The following is a 12,701-nucleotide window of genomic DNA, read 5'->3' as shown; positions in this document are numbered from 1 at the left end:
TGGAAAAGCTTTCATTCTTCAGTCATTACGTAGGATGTTAGCTGTGGATTTTTCATATATGTACCTTATCATATTGAGGAAATTAATGTCTGTTGCTAGTTTTCTAATTGTTTTTTTTAGGAGGGGTGCTGGATTTTGTCAAATGCCTTTTCTGCATCAGTTGAGATGATGTGATTATTTCCCTCCATTGTAAGTTTAAAGTTGTGTATTATATTAATTGATTTTCTTATGTTGAACCACCCTTGCATCCCAGGGATAAATCCCATTTGATCATGGTGTATAATTCCTTTAGTGTGCTTTTGGATTCGGTTTGCTAGTATTTTGTTGAGGATTTTTGCATCTATATTCATAAAAGATACTGATCTGTAATTTTTTCTTATGGTATCTTCATCTGGCTTTGGTATGAGGGTGGTGATGGTTTCATCAAATGAATTAGGGAGTGTTCCCTCCTCTTCAAGTTTTTGGAAGAGTTGGAGCTTAATTGGAGTTAATTATTCTTGAAATGTTCAATAAAATTCCCCTGTGAAGCCATCTAGTCCTGGGCTTTTCTTTGTTTGGTGTTTTTTAAATTTCTAAATCAATAGGTTTGTTGAGGTCTTCTTCCTGAGTCAGTTTTAGATAGTTTGTGTTTTCTAAGAATTTGTCCATTTCATCTAAGTTATCTGACTTATTGGCATATAGTTGTACATAGTTATCGTCTTTAATAGTCCTTTTTATTTCAACAGGGTCAGTAATAATGTCCGTTTTTCATTTCTGAATTTAATTATTGGTATCCTTTTTTTCTCTGTCAGTCTGATTAAAGGTTTTTCAATTTTATTGATCTTTCAAAAAACCAACTCTTGGTTTTGTTGATTATCTCTGTTGGTTTCTTACCCTCTATTTCATTAATCTCTACTCTAATCTTTGTTGTTTCCTTCCTTTTGATCTCTGTCGGTTTAGTATGCTTGAGTTTAGTTGTTCATTAAGTTTGTATCCAGCTAGTCATATAATAGAGATTGTCTTGAATACCAGGAGCTAATCAAAAATAAACAGAGGAAAGCAAAAAACACCTTTCATTCTCTTTGCAAATTTTCTGTTTTGGCTGGTTGTCTCCTTCACATCTTTAGCCCTCATATCAAGCAGATCAGCTGGAGGCAAATGGGAAATGCAGGGTCCTGTCTCATCTGAGACTGCATGGAGCTGGAGCCATGGAACCTGCTTTATTCCTTGGCCTGTGCTTGCTAGAGGCCACAGGAATTCCCTGCTTATTGTCCACAGGAATTTGAATGAAAGCCCCCTCTATTGTCTTTGGAACAGGCCTACTCCTCCTCTTGGGTGCTCATTTGAGTGCCTTAATGTACTCCTTTGCCAGTCATTTCAACTTAATTGTTTCTCACACTGTCCAAGATGTCTGCAGGTGCCTTCTTTGACCTCAGGGGAGGAACTCTGGAAGGGCAAGCCTGAGATGAATTCCCAAACTCAATCTGTCAGACTTCCACACAATAGGTTGGCACTGGCATATGTGCACCCCACACGCACACAGGGTTACTCTGTTCCCTCTAGACCCACAACAGGAGCTCAAGCTGGCCCCACCCTGAGTTGTGGAGGGGATTGGGATAGGGAAGGAGCCAGCAAGGGCACCAGGAGCTTCCTCTATGGCTCAGTTTTCTTAATTCAGCACTTGCCTGTTAATGTCCTCCTTCAGCTCTTTTAAGATTTATTATTTTAAGATTCCTCTGCTGCCTTTGCCCCATAGGGTTGGAACAATGGCTGCCTTCGGTGGGGGCACCCAGAAATTTGAAGTAGGAGATCAAAGATAGAGGTCTGGGATCAGAACACACATTCTTGGAGTTTAGCGGACTAGTCCTTTATGTCCCACCCTGGCACTAGCAGTCTGTGCCAGGAGCTGGAGTTCCATTCCCTACTGCTGCCTGCCATGAGGCTGGGGAAAGGAGATGGTAGCTGCTGCAGGGAGGATGAAACTCACCAGTCTTTATTACAGCTTACCAGCCCTTTCCTCTTCCTCTTCCCTGGGTGCTGCATAGTGTTCCCCTGGACTCTGGGAGTTTCAAAGTGGTTGATTCAGATAGTTACTGCCAGTTCAATAGTCGTTTTGGTGGAGGGACTGATTCCTGGAGCTTTCTACTCTGCCATCTTCCCACAGTCCTTTTAAATTTTTAATGAAGTTTTGTCTGTTTGATTTTTCCAGTTGTCCGCCTGATGGTGGAATATGACAGTTTAATATTTTTTGTGAAATATTTAATGCCTCTAGTGTTACTTTTACTTGGGGATATGCAGTTTTATTCATTCACTGTGCTTGGGAGGAGATGCAAAGATGAATAAGCTTTGCCCTCAGGGAGCTTTCTGAGTAGTGGAGGAAATAGACACGTAAACCGATGAAGTCCAGTGTGGAAAATACTATTGGAGCTATAATCTTAGGTACACCTAATCCCAGAAGTTGTCAACTAATTCTGCCTGAAGGAGTCCGTACAGGCTTCCCAGAGGAGGTGACATTTGAGCTAACCCTTTATAAGAATGGAGAGGAGTTTTCTAGAGAGGTTGAGGATATTTCACATAGAAGAAATAGCTTGTACAAAGGTATGGAACTATGATATAGTCTGGTGTGTCCTGGCATGTTTGAGATCAGTGAGATCAGTGTTCCATGGGTAACATGGAAGTGAGTTTGGAAAGGCAGATCAGGCCACATTATGAAGAGCATTATATCCAAGCACAGGTATTTGGACTTTATTCTTTGTATGTTTTGGAGATCATAGGGATTTGGGCCAGTGTGATGAGGGATGGGGTGCTCATTAAAGAATTAGTAGAATGCTTCATATCCAGCAAAGCCCAACATTCATCCTCTCCAGAAGATTTTTCCATTTGGCACTTAAAAAAAAATTGAATATATCTCCTGAACTCACACACATCACCACCTTCCATCACAGTCTGTACAGTTCCCTCCCTGTTTTGATTTACTTCATCTGCCATTTCTCTGAAATTACCATGCTCATTTAGTTCTTTACTTAGTTGCTCCTGTCTGTTGCTTCCAGAGCAGATTTTCTTCCCTTGCCCTGACTGGTGCTTCACATATAGTGAATGAATGAATGAACTGGTCTTCATCTAATATATTAAATTATACTATTCTACTCTATGATTATAACCTCCCATCCCTTGTCTCCCTCACCACCTCCCCTTTCCCCCAGTTTACCTCTTTTTTGTCACTTCAGCACTTGACTATACCTTTTTCAGTTTCTTCTGATCTGCTAGTGAAGGCCTTCCCTGACAAGATTGGATTCTGCCATCCATCATTTCAGCTGTATTCTTGTCAATTTTCTACTTCTTTACCCTCTGTCCCATCTGTCAAAATCCCTACTGTTACTTAGACTGATCCAAATTCAAATACAGGAGTGCCTCCTAGAGCAAATCGTGTAATGTATAGTTTGTTGCCAGTATGAATTAATAGTCTTCATCCTTAAGTAGACTTACAGCATTTTCCAGGAATCTTATGTTTCCCAGTCAGTATATTTTCATTTCCTGCAGCCTCTGTTTTTTGTTGTTGTTGTTTGTTTTTTTAATTCCCTGCTATCCCCACATCTTACCACCTTTCCCTTATATCCCTCACCTATTTTACAAAAATAAATAAATAAATAAAAATAGAACTCTTTGGCATGAATTCTTTTAAATCTCTGCAGCCATGTCCATCTTTGCCTCCTTTGCTTCCATCCCATTGCAAGAGTTATACTTTCTTCTGTTTGAGCCTAATCCTTTCACTTGTGATATATATCCTCTACTTTCTTGAAAGACTGTCTTTATCAGTCACCGTCTCCCCATCTGCCTCAAATTCTTTGTAATGAATTTGTAAACATGTTCAGATGTGTCCTTTCTTAATAACAAAAAACTTTTCATTCTATTTTATGATTCATTTTCTCTCTTTCCTTAAGAGTAGTCTTAAACTCACTGTTTTCTCAGCTCTCACCCATTCTTCAGTCCACTGTAGTCTGACCTTTATACTCATTCTTCAGAACTGTCCTTGCCAGAGTCACCAATGACTTTGTTTCTAAAGCTAGTGGATGTTTTTAGTGACTTCCATGGTATCTAAGATCATTTCTTCTTCTCCTCTAAAACTTTTCTTTCTTGGTTTCCATGAGACCACTTTCCTGATTTTCATCCTAGTTTCCTTTATATAACATCAAAGCACAGTTTTAGTAAAAGCAGTTCAGTGGGAAGCAAAACAGTGTGTTCTAAGGATTATCTCTGGTTTGGTTTGAATATCTAGTTTTTCATCAATTTCTAACACTCAGACTGTTGCTAAGGATTAGATAGAAGAAAAATTAAAGTTATATTTTTTGTGAAGAATTTGGAATGCAGTTGTATTATGTTGCCAGTTATGGGTAGTTTCACATGCATTGATAGAGTTAGGGTTAAGGTTCTCTTAAGGAAATAAAGAAGCCCAGTCACGAACTGTGCATGGATGAGTTGTGAGGAATTGGGGATTCAACCTGATTTGGCTGATGACAAACTGCTCGTGGAATGACAGTTATCCCATGTCTTAGTTACTGTCCTGTCATTTGTGATGTGTTCAGTTTACCATAGACTAGTATCCCCACCTTACAGTTCAGTGTTTTCTCCCTTTCTCTCTCCTCCCCATATTATCTCCCCTATTAATCCTTTTAATTATGAAATATAATACATATAGCAAAGTACGTAAAACAGATGTGGTTTTCTTTCTGTACTGTAAAGTGAAAATCCATGCAGATACAACCCAAGTTAAAAAATGGATCATAATCAGTACCCTAATCCACAACCCCATATGTCTCTTCCCTTACCCCAAGAGGTAACTCTTCTCCAAATTTTGGGGCCTTCACTCCTTTGTTTTCCTTATGGTTTTAAAAACTAAGTGTGTGTCTTTAGACAAAACATTGCCTATTTTACATTTTTATATAAATGTAAAAATAAAGTAGCTATTTGTGAATGTGTGTGTGTCAGTGTCAGTCTTGTGCTTATGGTCCATCCATGTTGTTGCCCATAGCTGTAGTTTATTTATTGCCTTTGTTGTGTAGCATTTCATAAAATATACCATCAGGTATTTACCCATTCCACTGTTGACGTACATTTGAATTGTTTCCAGTTTTTAGCTATTATGAACAGTGCTGCTAAAAACATTCTTGTATACTGGTAAATTATTTTGGAGTAAACTTCAATTTCACTATATTTTGACTATTTAGTATTATAACAAAAACTGAACTTTATATTCCAAAAGCAGGTATATGAGAGTTCCCTTATCTCTTGGTTGTTCATCACTTTCTTGTTACTGTTTTATAAGTGCTTAGCTGCTGTTAAACTGAAAATTGTTTCTTTAACATTACATGTTGAAGAAATGGTTCCAAAACTATTTGAAGATATGGGTTAATCTTATGATGATGTCTTGTAGATCCATGCTGTGAAATCACTAAGTATTTCCATAATGTTAAGTGTCACCAGTTAAATATGTTTATTAGCTATTTTTAGATTCATGTGAATGACTCTATTTTATATATACTAAGTGATGCTTGCTGCAACTTTAGTTTTTATTTTTTAACCTAAAATGTCACAGCTGTTTCACTTTTAAGCCCTGAAACTAATTGGTAATATTTTATATAAAGGTCTGCTATGTATTTTTCACCAATAATACAATTTAGGTTTTATTGTATAGTTTTATTTCTAAGAATATATGTGTAATATTTATTACAGTAACTCTAATGGATTTTTTTTTTTAAGTTGGCCTTTGCCAGAGTTTGATCCAAGCCAAATTCGACTGATCGTTTATCAAGATTGTGAAAGACGAGGAAGAAATGTCTTGTTTGACTCCAGTGCCAAGAGAAAAACTGAGGACATATCAGTATCGGTGAGCATCATTATTGGTTTGGTTGAAATTTAGTGTGTACCATTTTAATAATTCAAGAATGAATGAATAAAATTTCAGTTATGGTTCTTTTATTTGAAAATACAGAACCTGTTTACATTGTTGTTTTAAAATTCCGAATCCTGCTCTTAAGAGACTAAAAAATTACGCTTATTACTCATTACCAGTCTAGCTCCAAAAATCAGTTTATTTTGACATTTGTTTCCTTATCTGATTGTTTTATGAGATGACTAGCACTTAGAAGAATCCTTTTGGGGGTCTCTTCCATGCCTTTTTTCTTAAAGTTGTAGAAAATGAGACCTCGAAAGGTGAAATTCTTTGCCTGATGGTACAAAGCAAGTTTAGTCTCTATCTAGATTTTATTCCATTATTTCCCCCCCTCCTTTACAGTAGGAACAAGAACATCTGTTCTGTAAATGTTCAAATACAGATTTTGAAATAATTCTCTGACCAGCTTAGCAGTAGTACATGGACATTCACTTGCTTAACTAAGGAAACCTAGCGCTTATCTGTGATTGGGGTTGTTTTTGCTGCTGCACCATTACACTTTCAAGCATGGAGACTCAGTCTCCTGGACATGTAATCTGGAAATGGAAGCCTGGAATTATGTTTTTCCCAACCTCCCCTAAATTGATAGCTTTCACTGACATTACTGTTAACAACTGAAAACAAAGTACTATTGGGAAAGATTTTCCTATCAGTAGGACTAAACAGATATTTCTTTGGGATTGAGTATTAGTATTTGAGATTGTGAGAAGTATTTTAATATATTGGCCATATTCTGTGGTATTATTTATAAGTGTGTACTTAGTCTCCACTACATATAAAGGCATCTGAATAATTTTTGAGCTACTTTGATTGCTAGGTTTTACGAAATCCTCTACTTAGTAACATATTTACTGATTTTCCAGATGCTGTGTTTTTTTTTTTTTTTTTTTTTTTTAGATAGCTTATTCTCTGAAAACTATACAGTCTGTACCAATCTGAATGTATTATGTACCCCAAAACGCCATTGTCTTTGATGTAATCTTGTGTGGGCAGATGTATCAGTGTTGATTAGACTATAATTCTTTGAGTGTTTCCATGGAGATGTGACCCACCCAACTGTGGGTGATGACTCTAATTGGATAGTTTCCATGGAGGTGTGGCCCCACCCATTTGGCATGGGCCTTGATTAGTTCACTGGAGCACTATATAAGATCAGACAGAAGGAGTGAGCTTGCTACAGCCAAGAGGGGCATTTTGAAGAATGCACGGGAGCTGAGACAGGAACTGCAGTTTACAGAGACATTTTGAAGACAGCCGTGGAAAGCAGACTTTGCTCCGGAGAAGCTAAGAGAGGACCAACGCCCCAAGAGCAACTGAGAATGACATTTTGGAGAGTAGCTACAGCCTAGAGAGGAACGTCCTGGGAGAAAGCCATTTTGAAACCAGAACTTTGGAGCAGATGCCAGCCACGTGCCTTCCCAGCTAACAGGTTTACGGAAGCCATTGGCCATCCTCCGCTGAAGGCACCTGATTGCTGATGACTTACCTTGGATACTTTATGACTGTAATTGTGTAACCAAATAAACCCTGCTTTATAGAAGCCATTCCATTTCTGGTGTTTTGCATTCTGGCAGCATTAGCAAACTAGAACACAGTCTTATGAGAAAAAAGCATTGCAGAAATGTAAGCAATTGTGCAAATAACTGTCTACAAAATACTAGGTCCTTGGAGATTTAATAGTCTCTGTACCTTAGATGGCCTCAGTGTATTTGGGGAAGTAGACATTGAACAAATAATACACAGATATATACAAACGTAAATAATTCCAAATTGTGATTAACTGCTGTGAAGGATACACACACAATGCCAGTGAGATGCTAACAGGAAGGGACCCAGTTTTTATTGATTTGGGTGTGATGTATTAAAGAAGGTCTCACTGAGTAAGCAGAATTTAAGATGAGAGCTCAAGTAATTGAGGGCATGGAATTGAGGAAGAATATTCCTGTTAGTAGGACCAGCAAATGCAATCTACAAAATGACTTAGGAGCTTGGTGAATTCAAGGAACTAAAAGAAGACCAGTATCAGTGTGTAATAGTAAGTAAAATGCAGAGTGGCTAGAGACAAAGTTGGAGAGATAGGACAGGAGCCAGAACATGAAGGGCCTTATTGGTGTCTAGGTTAGAAATTTGGATTTTATCCTAAATACAGAGGGAAGCCATTGAAGGGATCTGGTTTACATGTTGAAAGAATACTGGCTGCTATGTGGAGACTGGTTGGATGTAGGGGATGAAGGAGAAGGAAAGTGTTTGATGAATCCACTATTTTGATTTGAATAGTTGAGTGGATGGATGGGAACATTAAGAGTTTATATTTGTATACAATTGTGTTTAAGATGCCTGAGTTTTTGTATTGGAGACAGTCAAGCGGTTGGTTGAAATCTAAAGCTATTTGCTGCAAGCATGATAAACAGTTTTCTATATTTAAGGTGTTAATAAAATGCTCAGCAGAATTAAGCTGAACCTGACAGGTGGTGTTTATTGGTTAATCAATATACTCTTTCAATTATTTTTTTTTCAGCAAATATTTACTGATGCTTTTCTTTATGCTTCATAGTGTCACATTGACTTACAACATATAACCTCTCCTTCCTTACTGTTTATCTTGATTAATGATATTCATTGTGTGTTTCCTTATCATTTGTTTTCATCCTAAACAGCTTTGTAAGTCTTGACTCATGCTGTCTCTTGTTCCCTGCCTGAAGCTTATCTGGTATGCTTCATATGTCTTCTCTCTTGCTATTGTCTTCTTTCTTCCCTCTCAGTTACCTTTTTTCTTTTGCCTGCAAGCATTTACAAAGGCTCTCTACCTCAACATCAACAAAATAATTATTCTTTGACTTTGTTCCTCATGACTTTGTCTACCTTTCCTCTTTCTTTTTTGGCCTTCTTTGTCCCTCTCAGTCTGTATCCATGATGTATCTTGGTATCTCTCGATCTCTTCTCTTGTGTGTGTGTGTCTCTCTCTCCTCTCTATCTAGGTCACTTTTCAGTATCTTTTCTCATTCTCTTCAGTGTCTGTTCTTAGTATCTCTCCTCTCTTATTCTCAGTCCCCTTCTCTTTGAATAATCTGTCTCCTGGCTCTATTCTCATGCCTTCTATTCATTTCTCATCCTTCTGCAATTTATTGTAAGCCCACTCTTCTTTTTGAACTTTCTCTAGACTTAAACAGCCTCAAATACTTGCAGTCCCTTGTTTTCTGTGTCCTTATCCTGTGTGCTATCTCCCTAGTTGAAAATGTATCCTCCTTCAAAGTTCATTTCATGGTAACTTCATGAATCGTTTCTAATTCCTCTAGCTAAATATCTTCTCTCTTCCATCAGAGTTCTTTACTCGTAGTCTTTAATGGACTTCTGTGTCATAGCTATATTTCTGTTTTTTACTAGATTAAAACAAACAAACAATTGTCCTGTTACTCACCTTCATTTCCTGCCTCTCATGTGATAAGTTCTCAGGACGTTTTTTAATCAATTGTATTTATTCTTAGGAAACTTATTATCAAAATTCTGTCATTACTTTCATGAAGATTTCAGTTTATTTTGAGTACCACAGAACATGTTGAAATACTTTTTGTTTTCCTCTAAGTGAAAGTAGTTTGAATCTTTAAATGGCATTTTTTTTTTTATATTACTGTATACTGTACTCTTAGAACATGGGATCATGTGGGTTCTATATAGGCAAAGAAGGACTGTGTGTGATGTAAATGATATGTCTAACCTTATACAATATTTTGGGTCTGTATATAATCAGAAAATAGTTTATGTGTTAACAGTTTGCTGGATGAATGTAAATTGTTCAGCTTTGCTGTCTTTGCCCAACAGCATTCTATTTTGACAAAATAGAATGTTGAAGTCACTTCTCATGTCCTTCCTCTCAGTTCAGAAAAACCTGCAAGGGACAATGCGGATTATAAATGTTATTTTGGCCACATAATTTACCAAAAAGTATATTGAAAAAAATTTCTATCTTACTGTTGAGAAAGTAATATCATCATGGATTACAAATGGAGAGACAAGCTTTGGGGAGTGAGACCTACCACATTGCTTTACTTTGTTACCTTTACCAAGAAGAAATTATTGTTTTCTCATTTGGAAACAGCTGTAATTTTCTTAGGTAATTTAAAAATTAGCCTGAATCTAACTTAAGGATTATGTCTGAAGATAACTTCATTTGAAAGTTGTCAAGTAGGAGTAGACCCTACTTGGGCTCACTCGTTAAGTTAGGGTGTAATTAGTTGCATCAAAATTATATTAATGAGAGGATATAGAAGATGGCAGCATAGAGAGGAGTAGAGGCTAGTTACTCCCCCTGGAACAACTAATAAAACAACCAGGAACAACTAGTAAATAATCCAGAATAACTTTGGGGCGGGGGGAACGTGACTGTCCACTCATTTACCAACCTGAATTGGGAGGAATGCCCAAGATCGCAGCATAAAATCTGTAAGTAAAAACTGCGGATCCAAGCCAGGAAACCCCTCCCGCCATGGCCCGAGTGCAAAGCCTCATGGTGCTAGAGACAGCTCTCTCCAAGCAAGTGAATACAGCTCAGCTGAGCTCCAACTGGGGTTTTAATTAACAAATATGGACTGCTCAATACAAGCTATGAACCCCCAGTGAGCAGACAGAGGCTTTTGGTGATGACTGACTTTGGAGAGCTGGAGGGTGGCCGCGGACTGGCCCTGAAGGGGGCTTTCTGTCCCTGTTCCAGCTCAGTGGAGAAAGCCTCAGCCATTTTCAGTTTCTAGCACTCTGACCCAGACAAGGGTGGAGGTAGCACAGGCAGAGAGAGACCATTCAAATGCTAATGGCCTCTCCCTATGGGGTCTATTTTCCCCAGGAGGGAAGAGGTGGGGCCCAGCTCTACTACCTGCCTTCCATTCAGAACCAGATTCCAGAGCCTGAGGGAAAACAGCCACAGGCCACACCTCCTTACACCAGCCTGGAGCTACAGGCTGACAGGTGCCAACTGCTGGGTTTGGAAAAGCACAGTGACTTGAGGCCTCACAGGTGTACCAATCTTCTAAGACACAACCTCAGGGAGACGTGATACTATTGCCTCCTGCTGAGATCTGAGCCCGTTCTGGACTGGGAAAACCTGATTGGGGTAACCAAGAAAATCAGATGCCCAGACAACAGAAAACTACAACCTACACTAAGAAAAATGAAGTTACGCCCAAAGGAACAAACTTACACTGCAACTGTGATACAGGAATTTAAACAACTAATACTAAATCAATTCAAAAAGTTTAGGTAAGATATGGCAAAAGATATGAAGCATATAATGAAAACACTGGGCTTACATAAGGTGGAAATCAAAAGTTCGAAAAAACAACTGGCAGAATCTATGGAAATGAAAGGCACAACACAAGAGATGAAAGACACAATGGAAACATACAACAGCAAATCTCAAGAGGCAAAAGAAAACCCTCAGGAACTGGAGAACAAGGCACCTGAAAGCCTACACATGAAAGAACAGATAGAGGAAAGAATGGAAAAATATGAGCAACATCTCCAGGAACTTAAGGACAAAATGAAATGCAGGAATATGTGTCATTGGTGTCCCAGAAGGAGAAGAAAAGGAAAGGGGGCAGAAGCAGTAATAGAGGAAATAACGAAAATTTCCCATCTCTTATGAAAGACATAAAATTGCAGATCCAAGAAGTGCAGCATACCCCAAACATTATAGGTCTGAATAGGCCTACGCTAAGACACTTAATAATCAGATTATCAAAAGTCAAAGACAAAGAGAGAATCCTGAAAGCAGCAAGAGAAAAGCCATCCATCACATACAAAGGAAGCTTGATAAGACTATGTGCGGATTTCTCAATAGAAACCGTGGAGGCTTAAGAAGGAAGTGGGTTGATACATTTAAGATACTGAAAGAGAAAAACTGCCAACCAAGAATCCTGTATCTGGCAAAACTGTCCTTCAAATATGAGGGAGAGTTTAAAATATTCTCTGACAAACAGACAATGAGAGAGTTTGTGAACAAGATACCTGCTCTACAGGAAACACTAAAGGAAGCACTGCAGACAGAAAGGAAAAGACAGGAGTGAGAGGTTTGGAAAACAGTTTCGGGAGATGGTAACACAGCAATGTAAGTACATGGAACAAAGATGACTGTGAGTATGGTTGAAAGCGGAAGGTTAGGACCATGTGGAACACCAGAACGAAAGACAGAAGATAAAGACTGGGACTGTGTAACTCAGTGAAACCTAGGGTGCTCAACGATTATAATAAAAGTTACAAATATGTTTTTACATGAGGTGGAACAAATGACTGTCAGCATTGCAAGGTGTTAAAAATAAGGTGAGGGATTGGGGGGGAAATACAATCAGTGCAAACTACAGACTATAATTAACAGAAACATTGTATTATGCTTCCTTTAATTTAGCAAAGGTAATATACCAAAGCTAAATACATATGGGGGGTGGCTGGGATCAGGGAAGAGTATGAGACTCCTGGCATTGGTGATGTTGTCTGACTCTTTATTCTGCTTTAGGTTAATGCTGTCTTTCCTTTTGTTGCTTTCTAGCTGTCATGTTTTTTTGTGTTTTTTTCCCCTCTTTTTTCTTTTTCTTTTGCCTCTCTGCCTTCTTTGACTCATCCTCCTTCCTTGTGGAGGAAATGAAGATGTCCTTATATAGATAGTGGTGATGTTGCTGAATATGTAAATACGTGACTATACAGGGAACCAATGATTTTTTACTTAGGATGGAATGTATGGTGTGTGAACAAAACCGTCTTTAAAAAAATGGGTTGATGAAGAAAC

General features: G+C 38.2%; 1 protein-coding gene across 2 annotated transcripts in view; it reads left to right on the top strand.

Moving 5' to 3' along the window:
* Positions 1 to 12,701, top strand: part of FNIP1 (folliculin interacting protein 1) — a 182,033-nt gene that overhangs the window by 88,544 nt on the left and 80,788 nt on the right. For both annotated transcript variants that reach the window (XM_037802246.1, XM_037802245.1), the window contains exon 2: positions 5,737 to 5,863. In XM_037802246.1, the coding sequence (XP_037658174.1) occupies positions 5,737 to 5,863 (127 nt within the window). The remainder of the gene's footprint in view (positions 1 to 5,736; positions 5,864 to 12,701) is intronic.

The sequence above is a fragment of the Choloepus didactylus genome, chromosome 13 (genome assembly GCF_015220235.1).
Source record: "Choloepus didactylus isolate mChoDid1 chromosome 13, mChoDid1.pri, whole genome shotgun sequence".
Taxonomy (NCBI): Eukaryota; Metazoa; Chordata; class Mammalia; order Pilosa; family Megalonychidae; genus Choloepus; species Choloepus didactylus.
The sequence above is the reverse complement of the archived record's forward strand: the minus strand, read 5'-3'. Positions and strand labels throughout refer to the sequence as shown.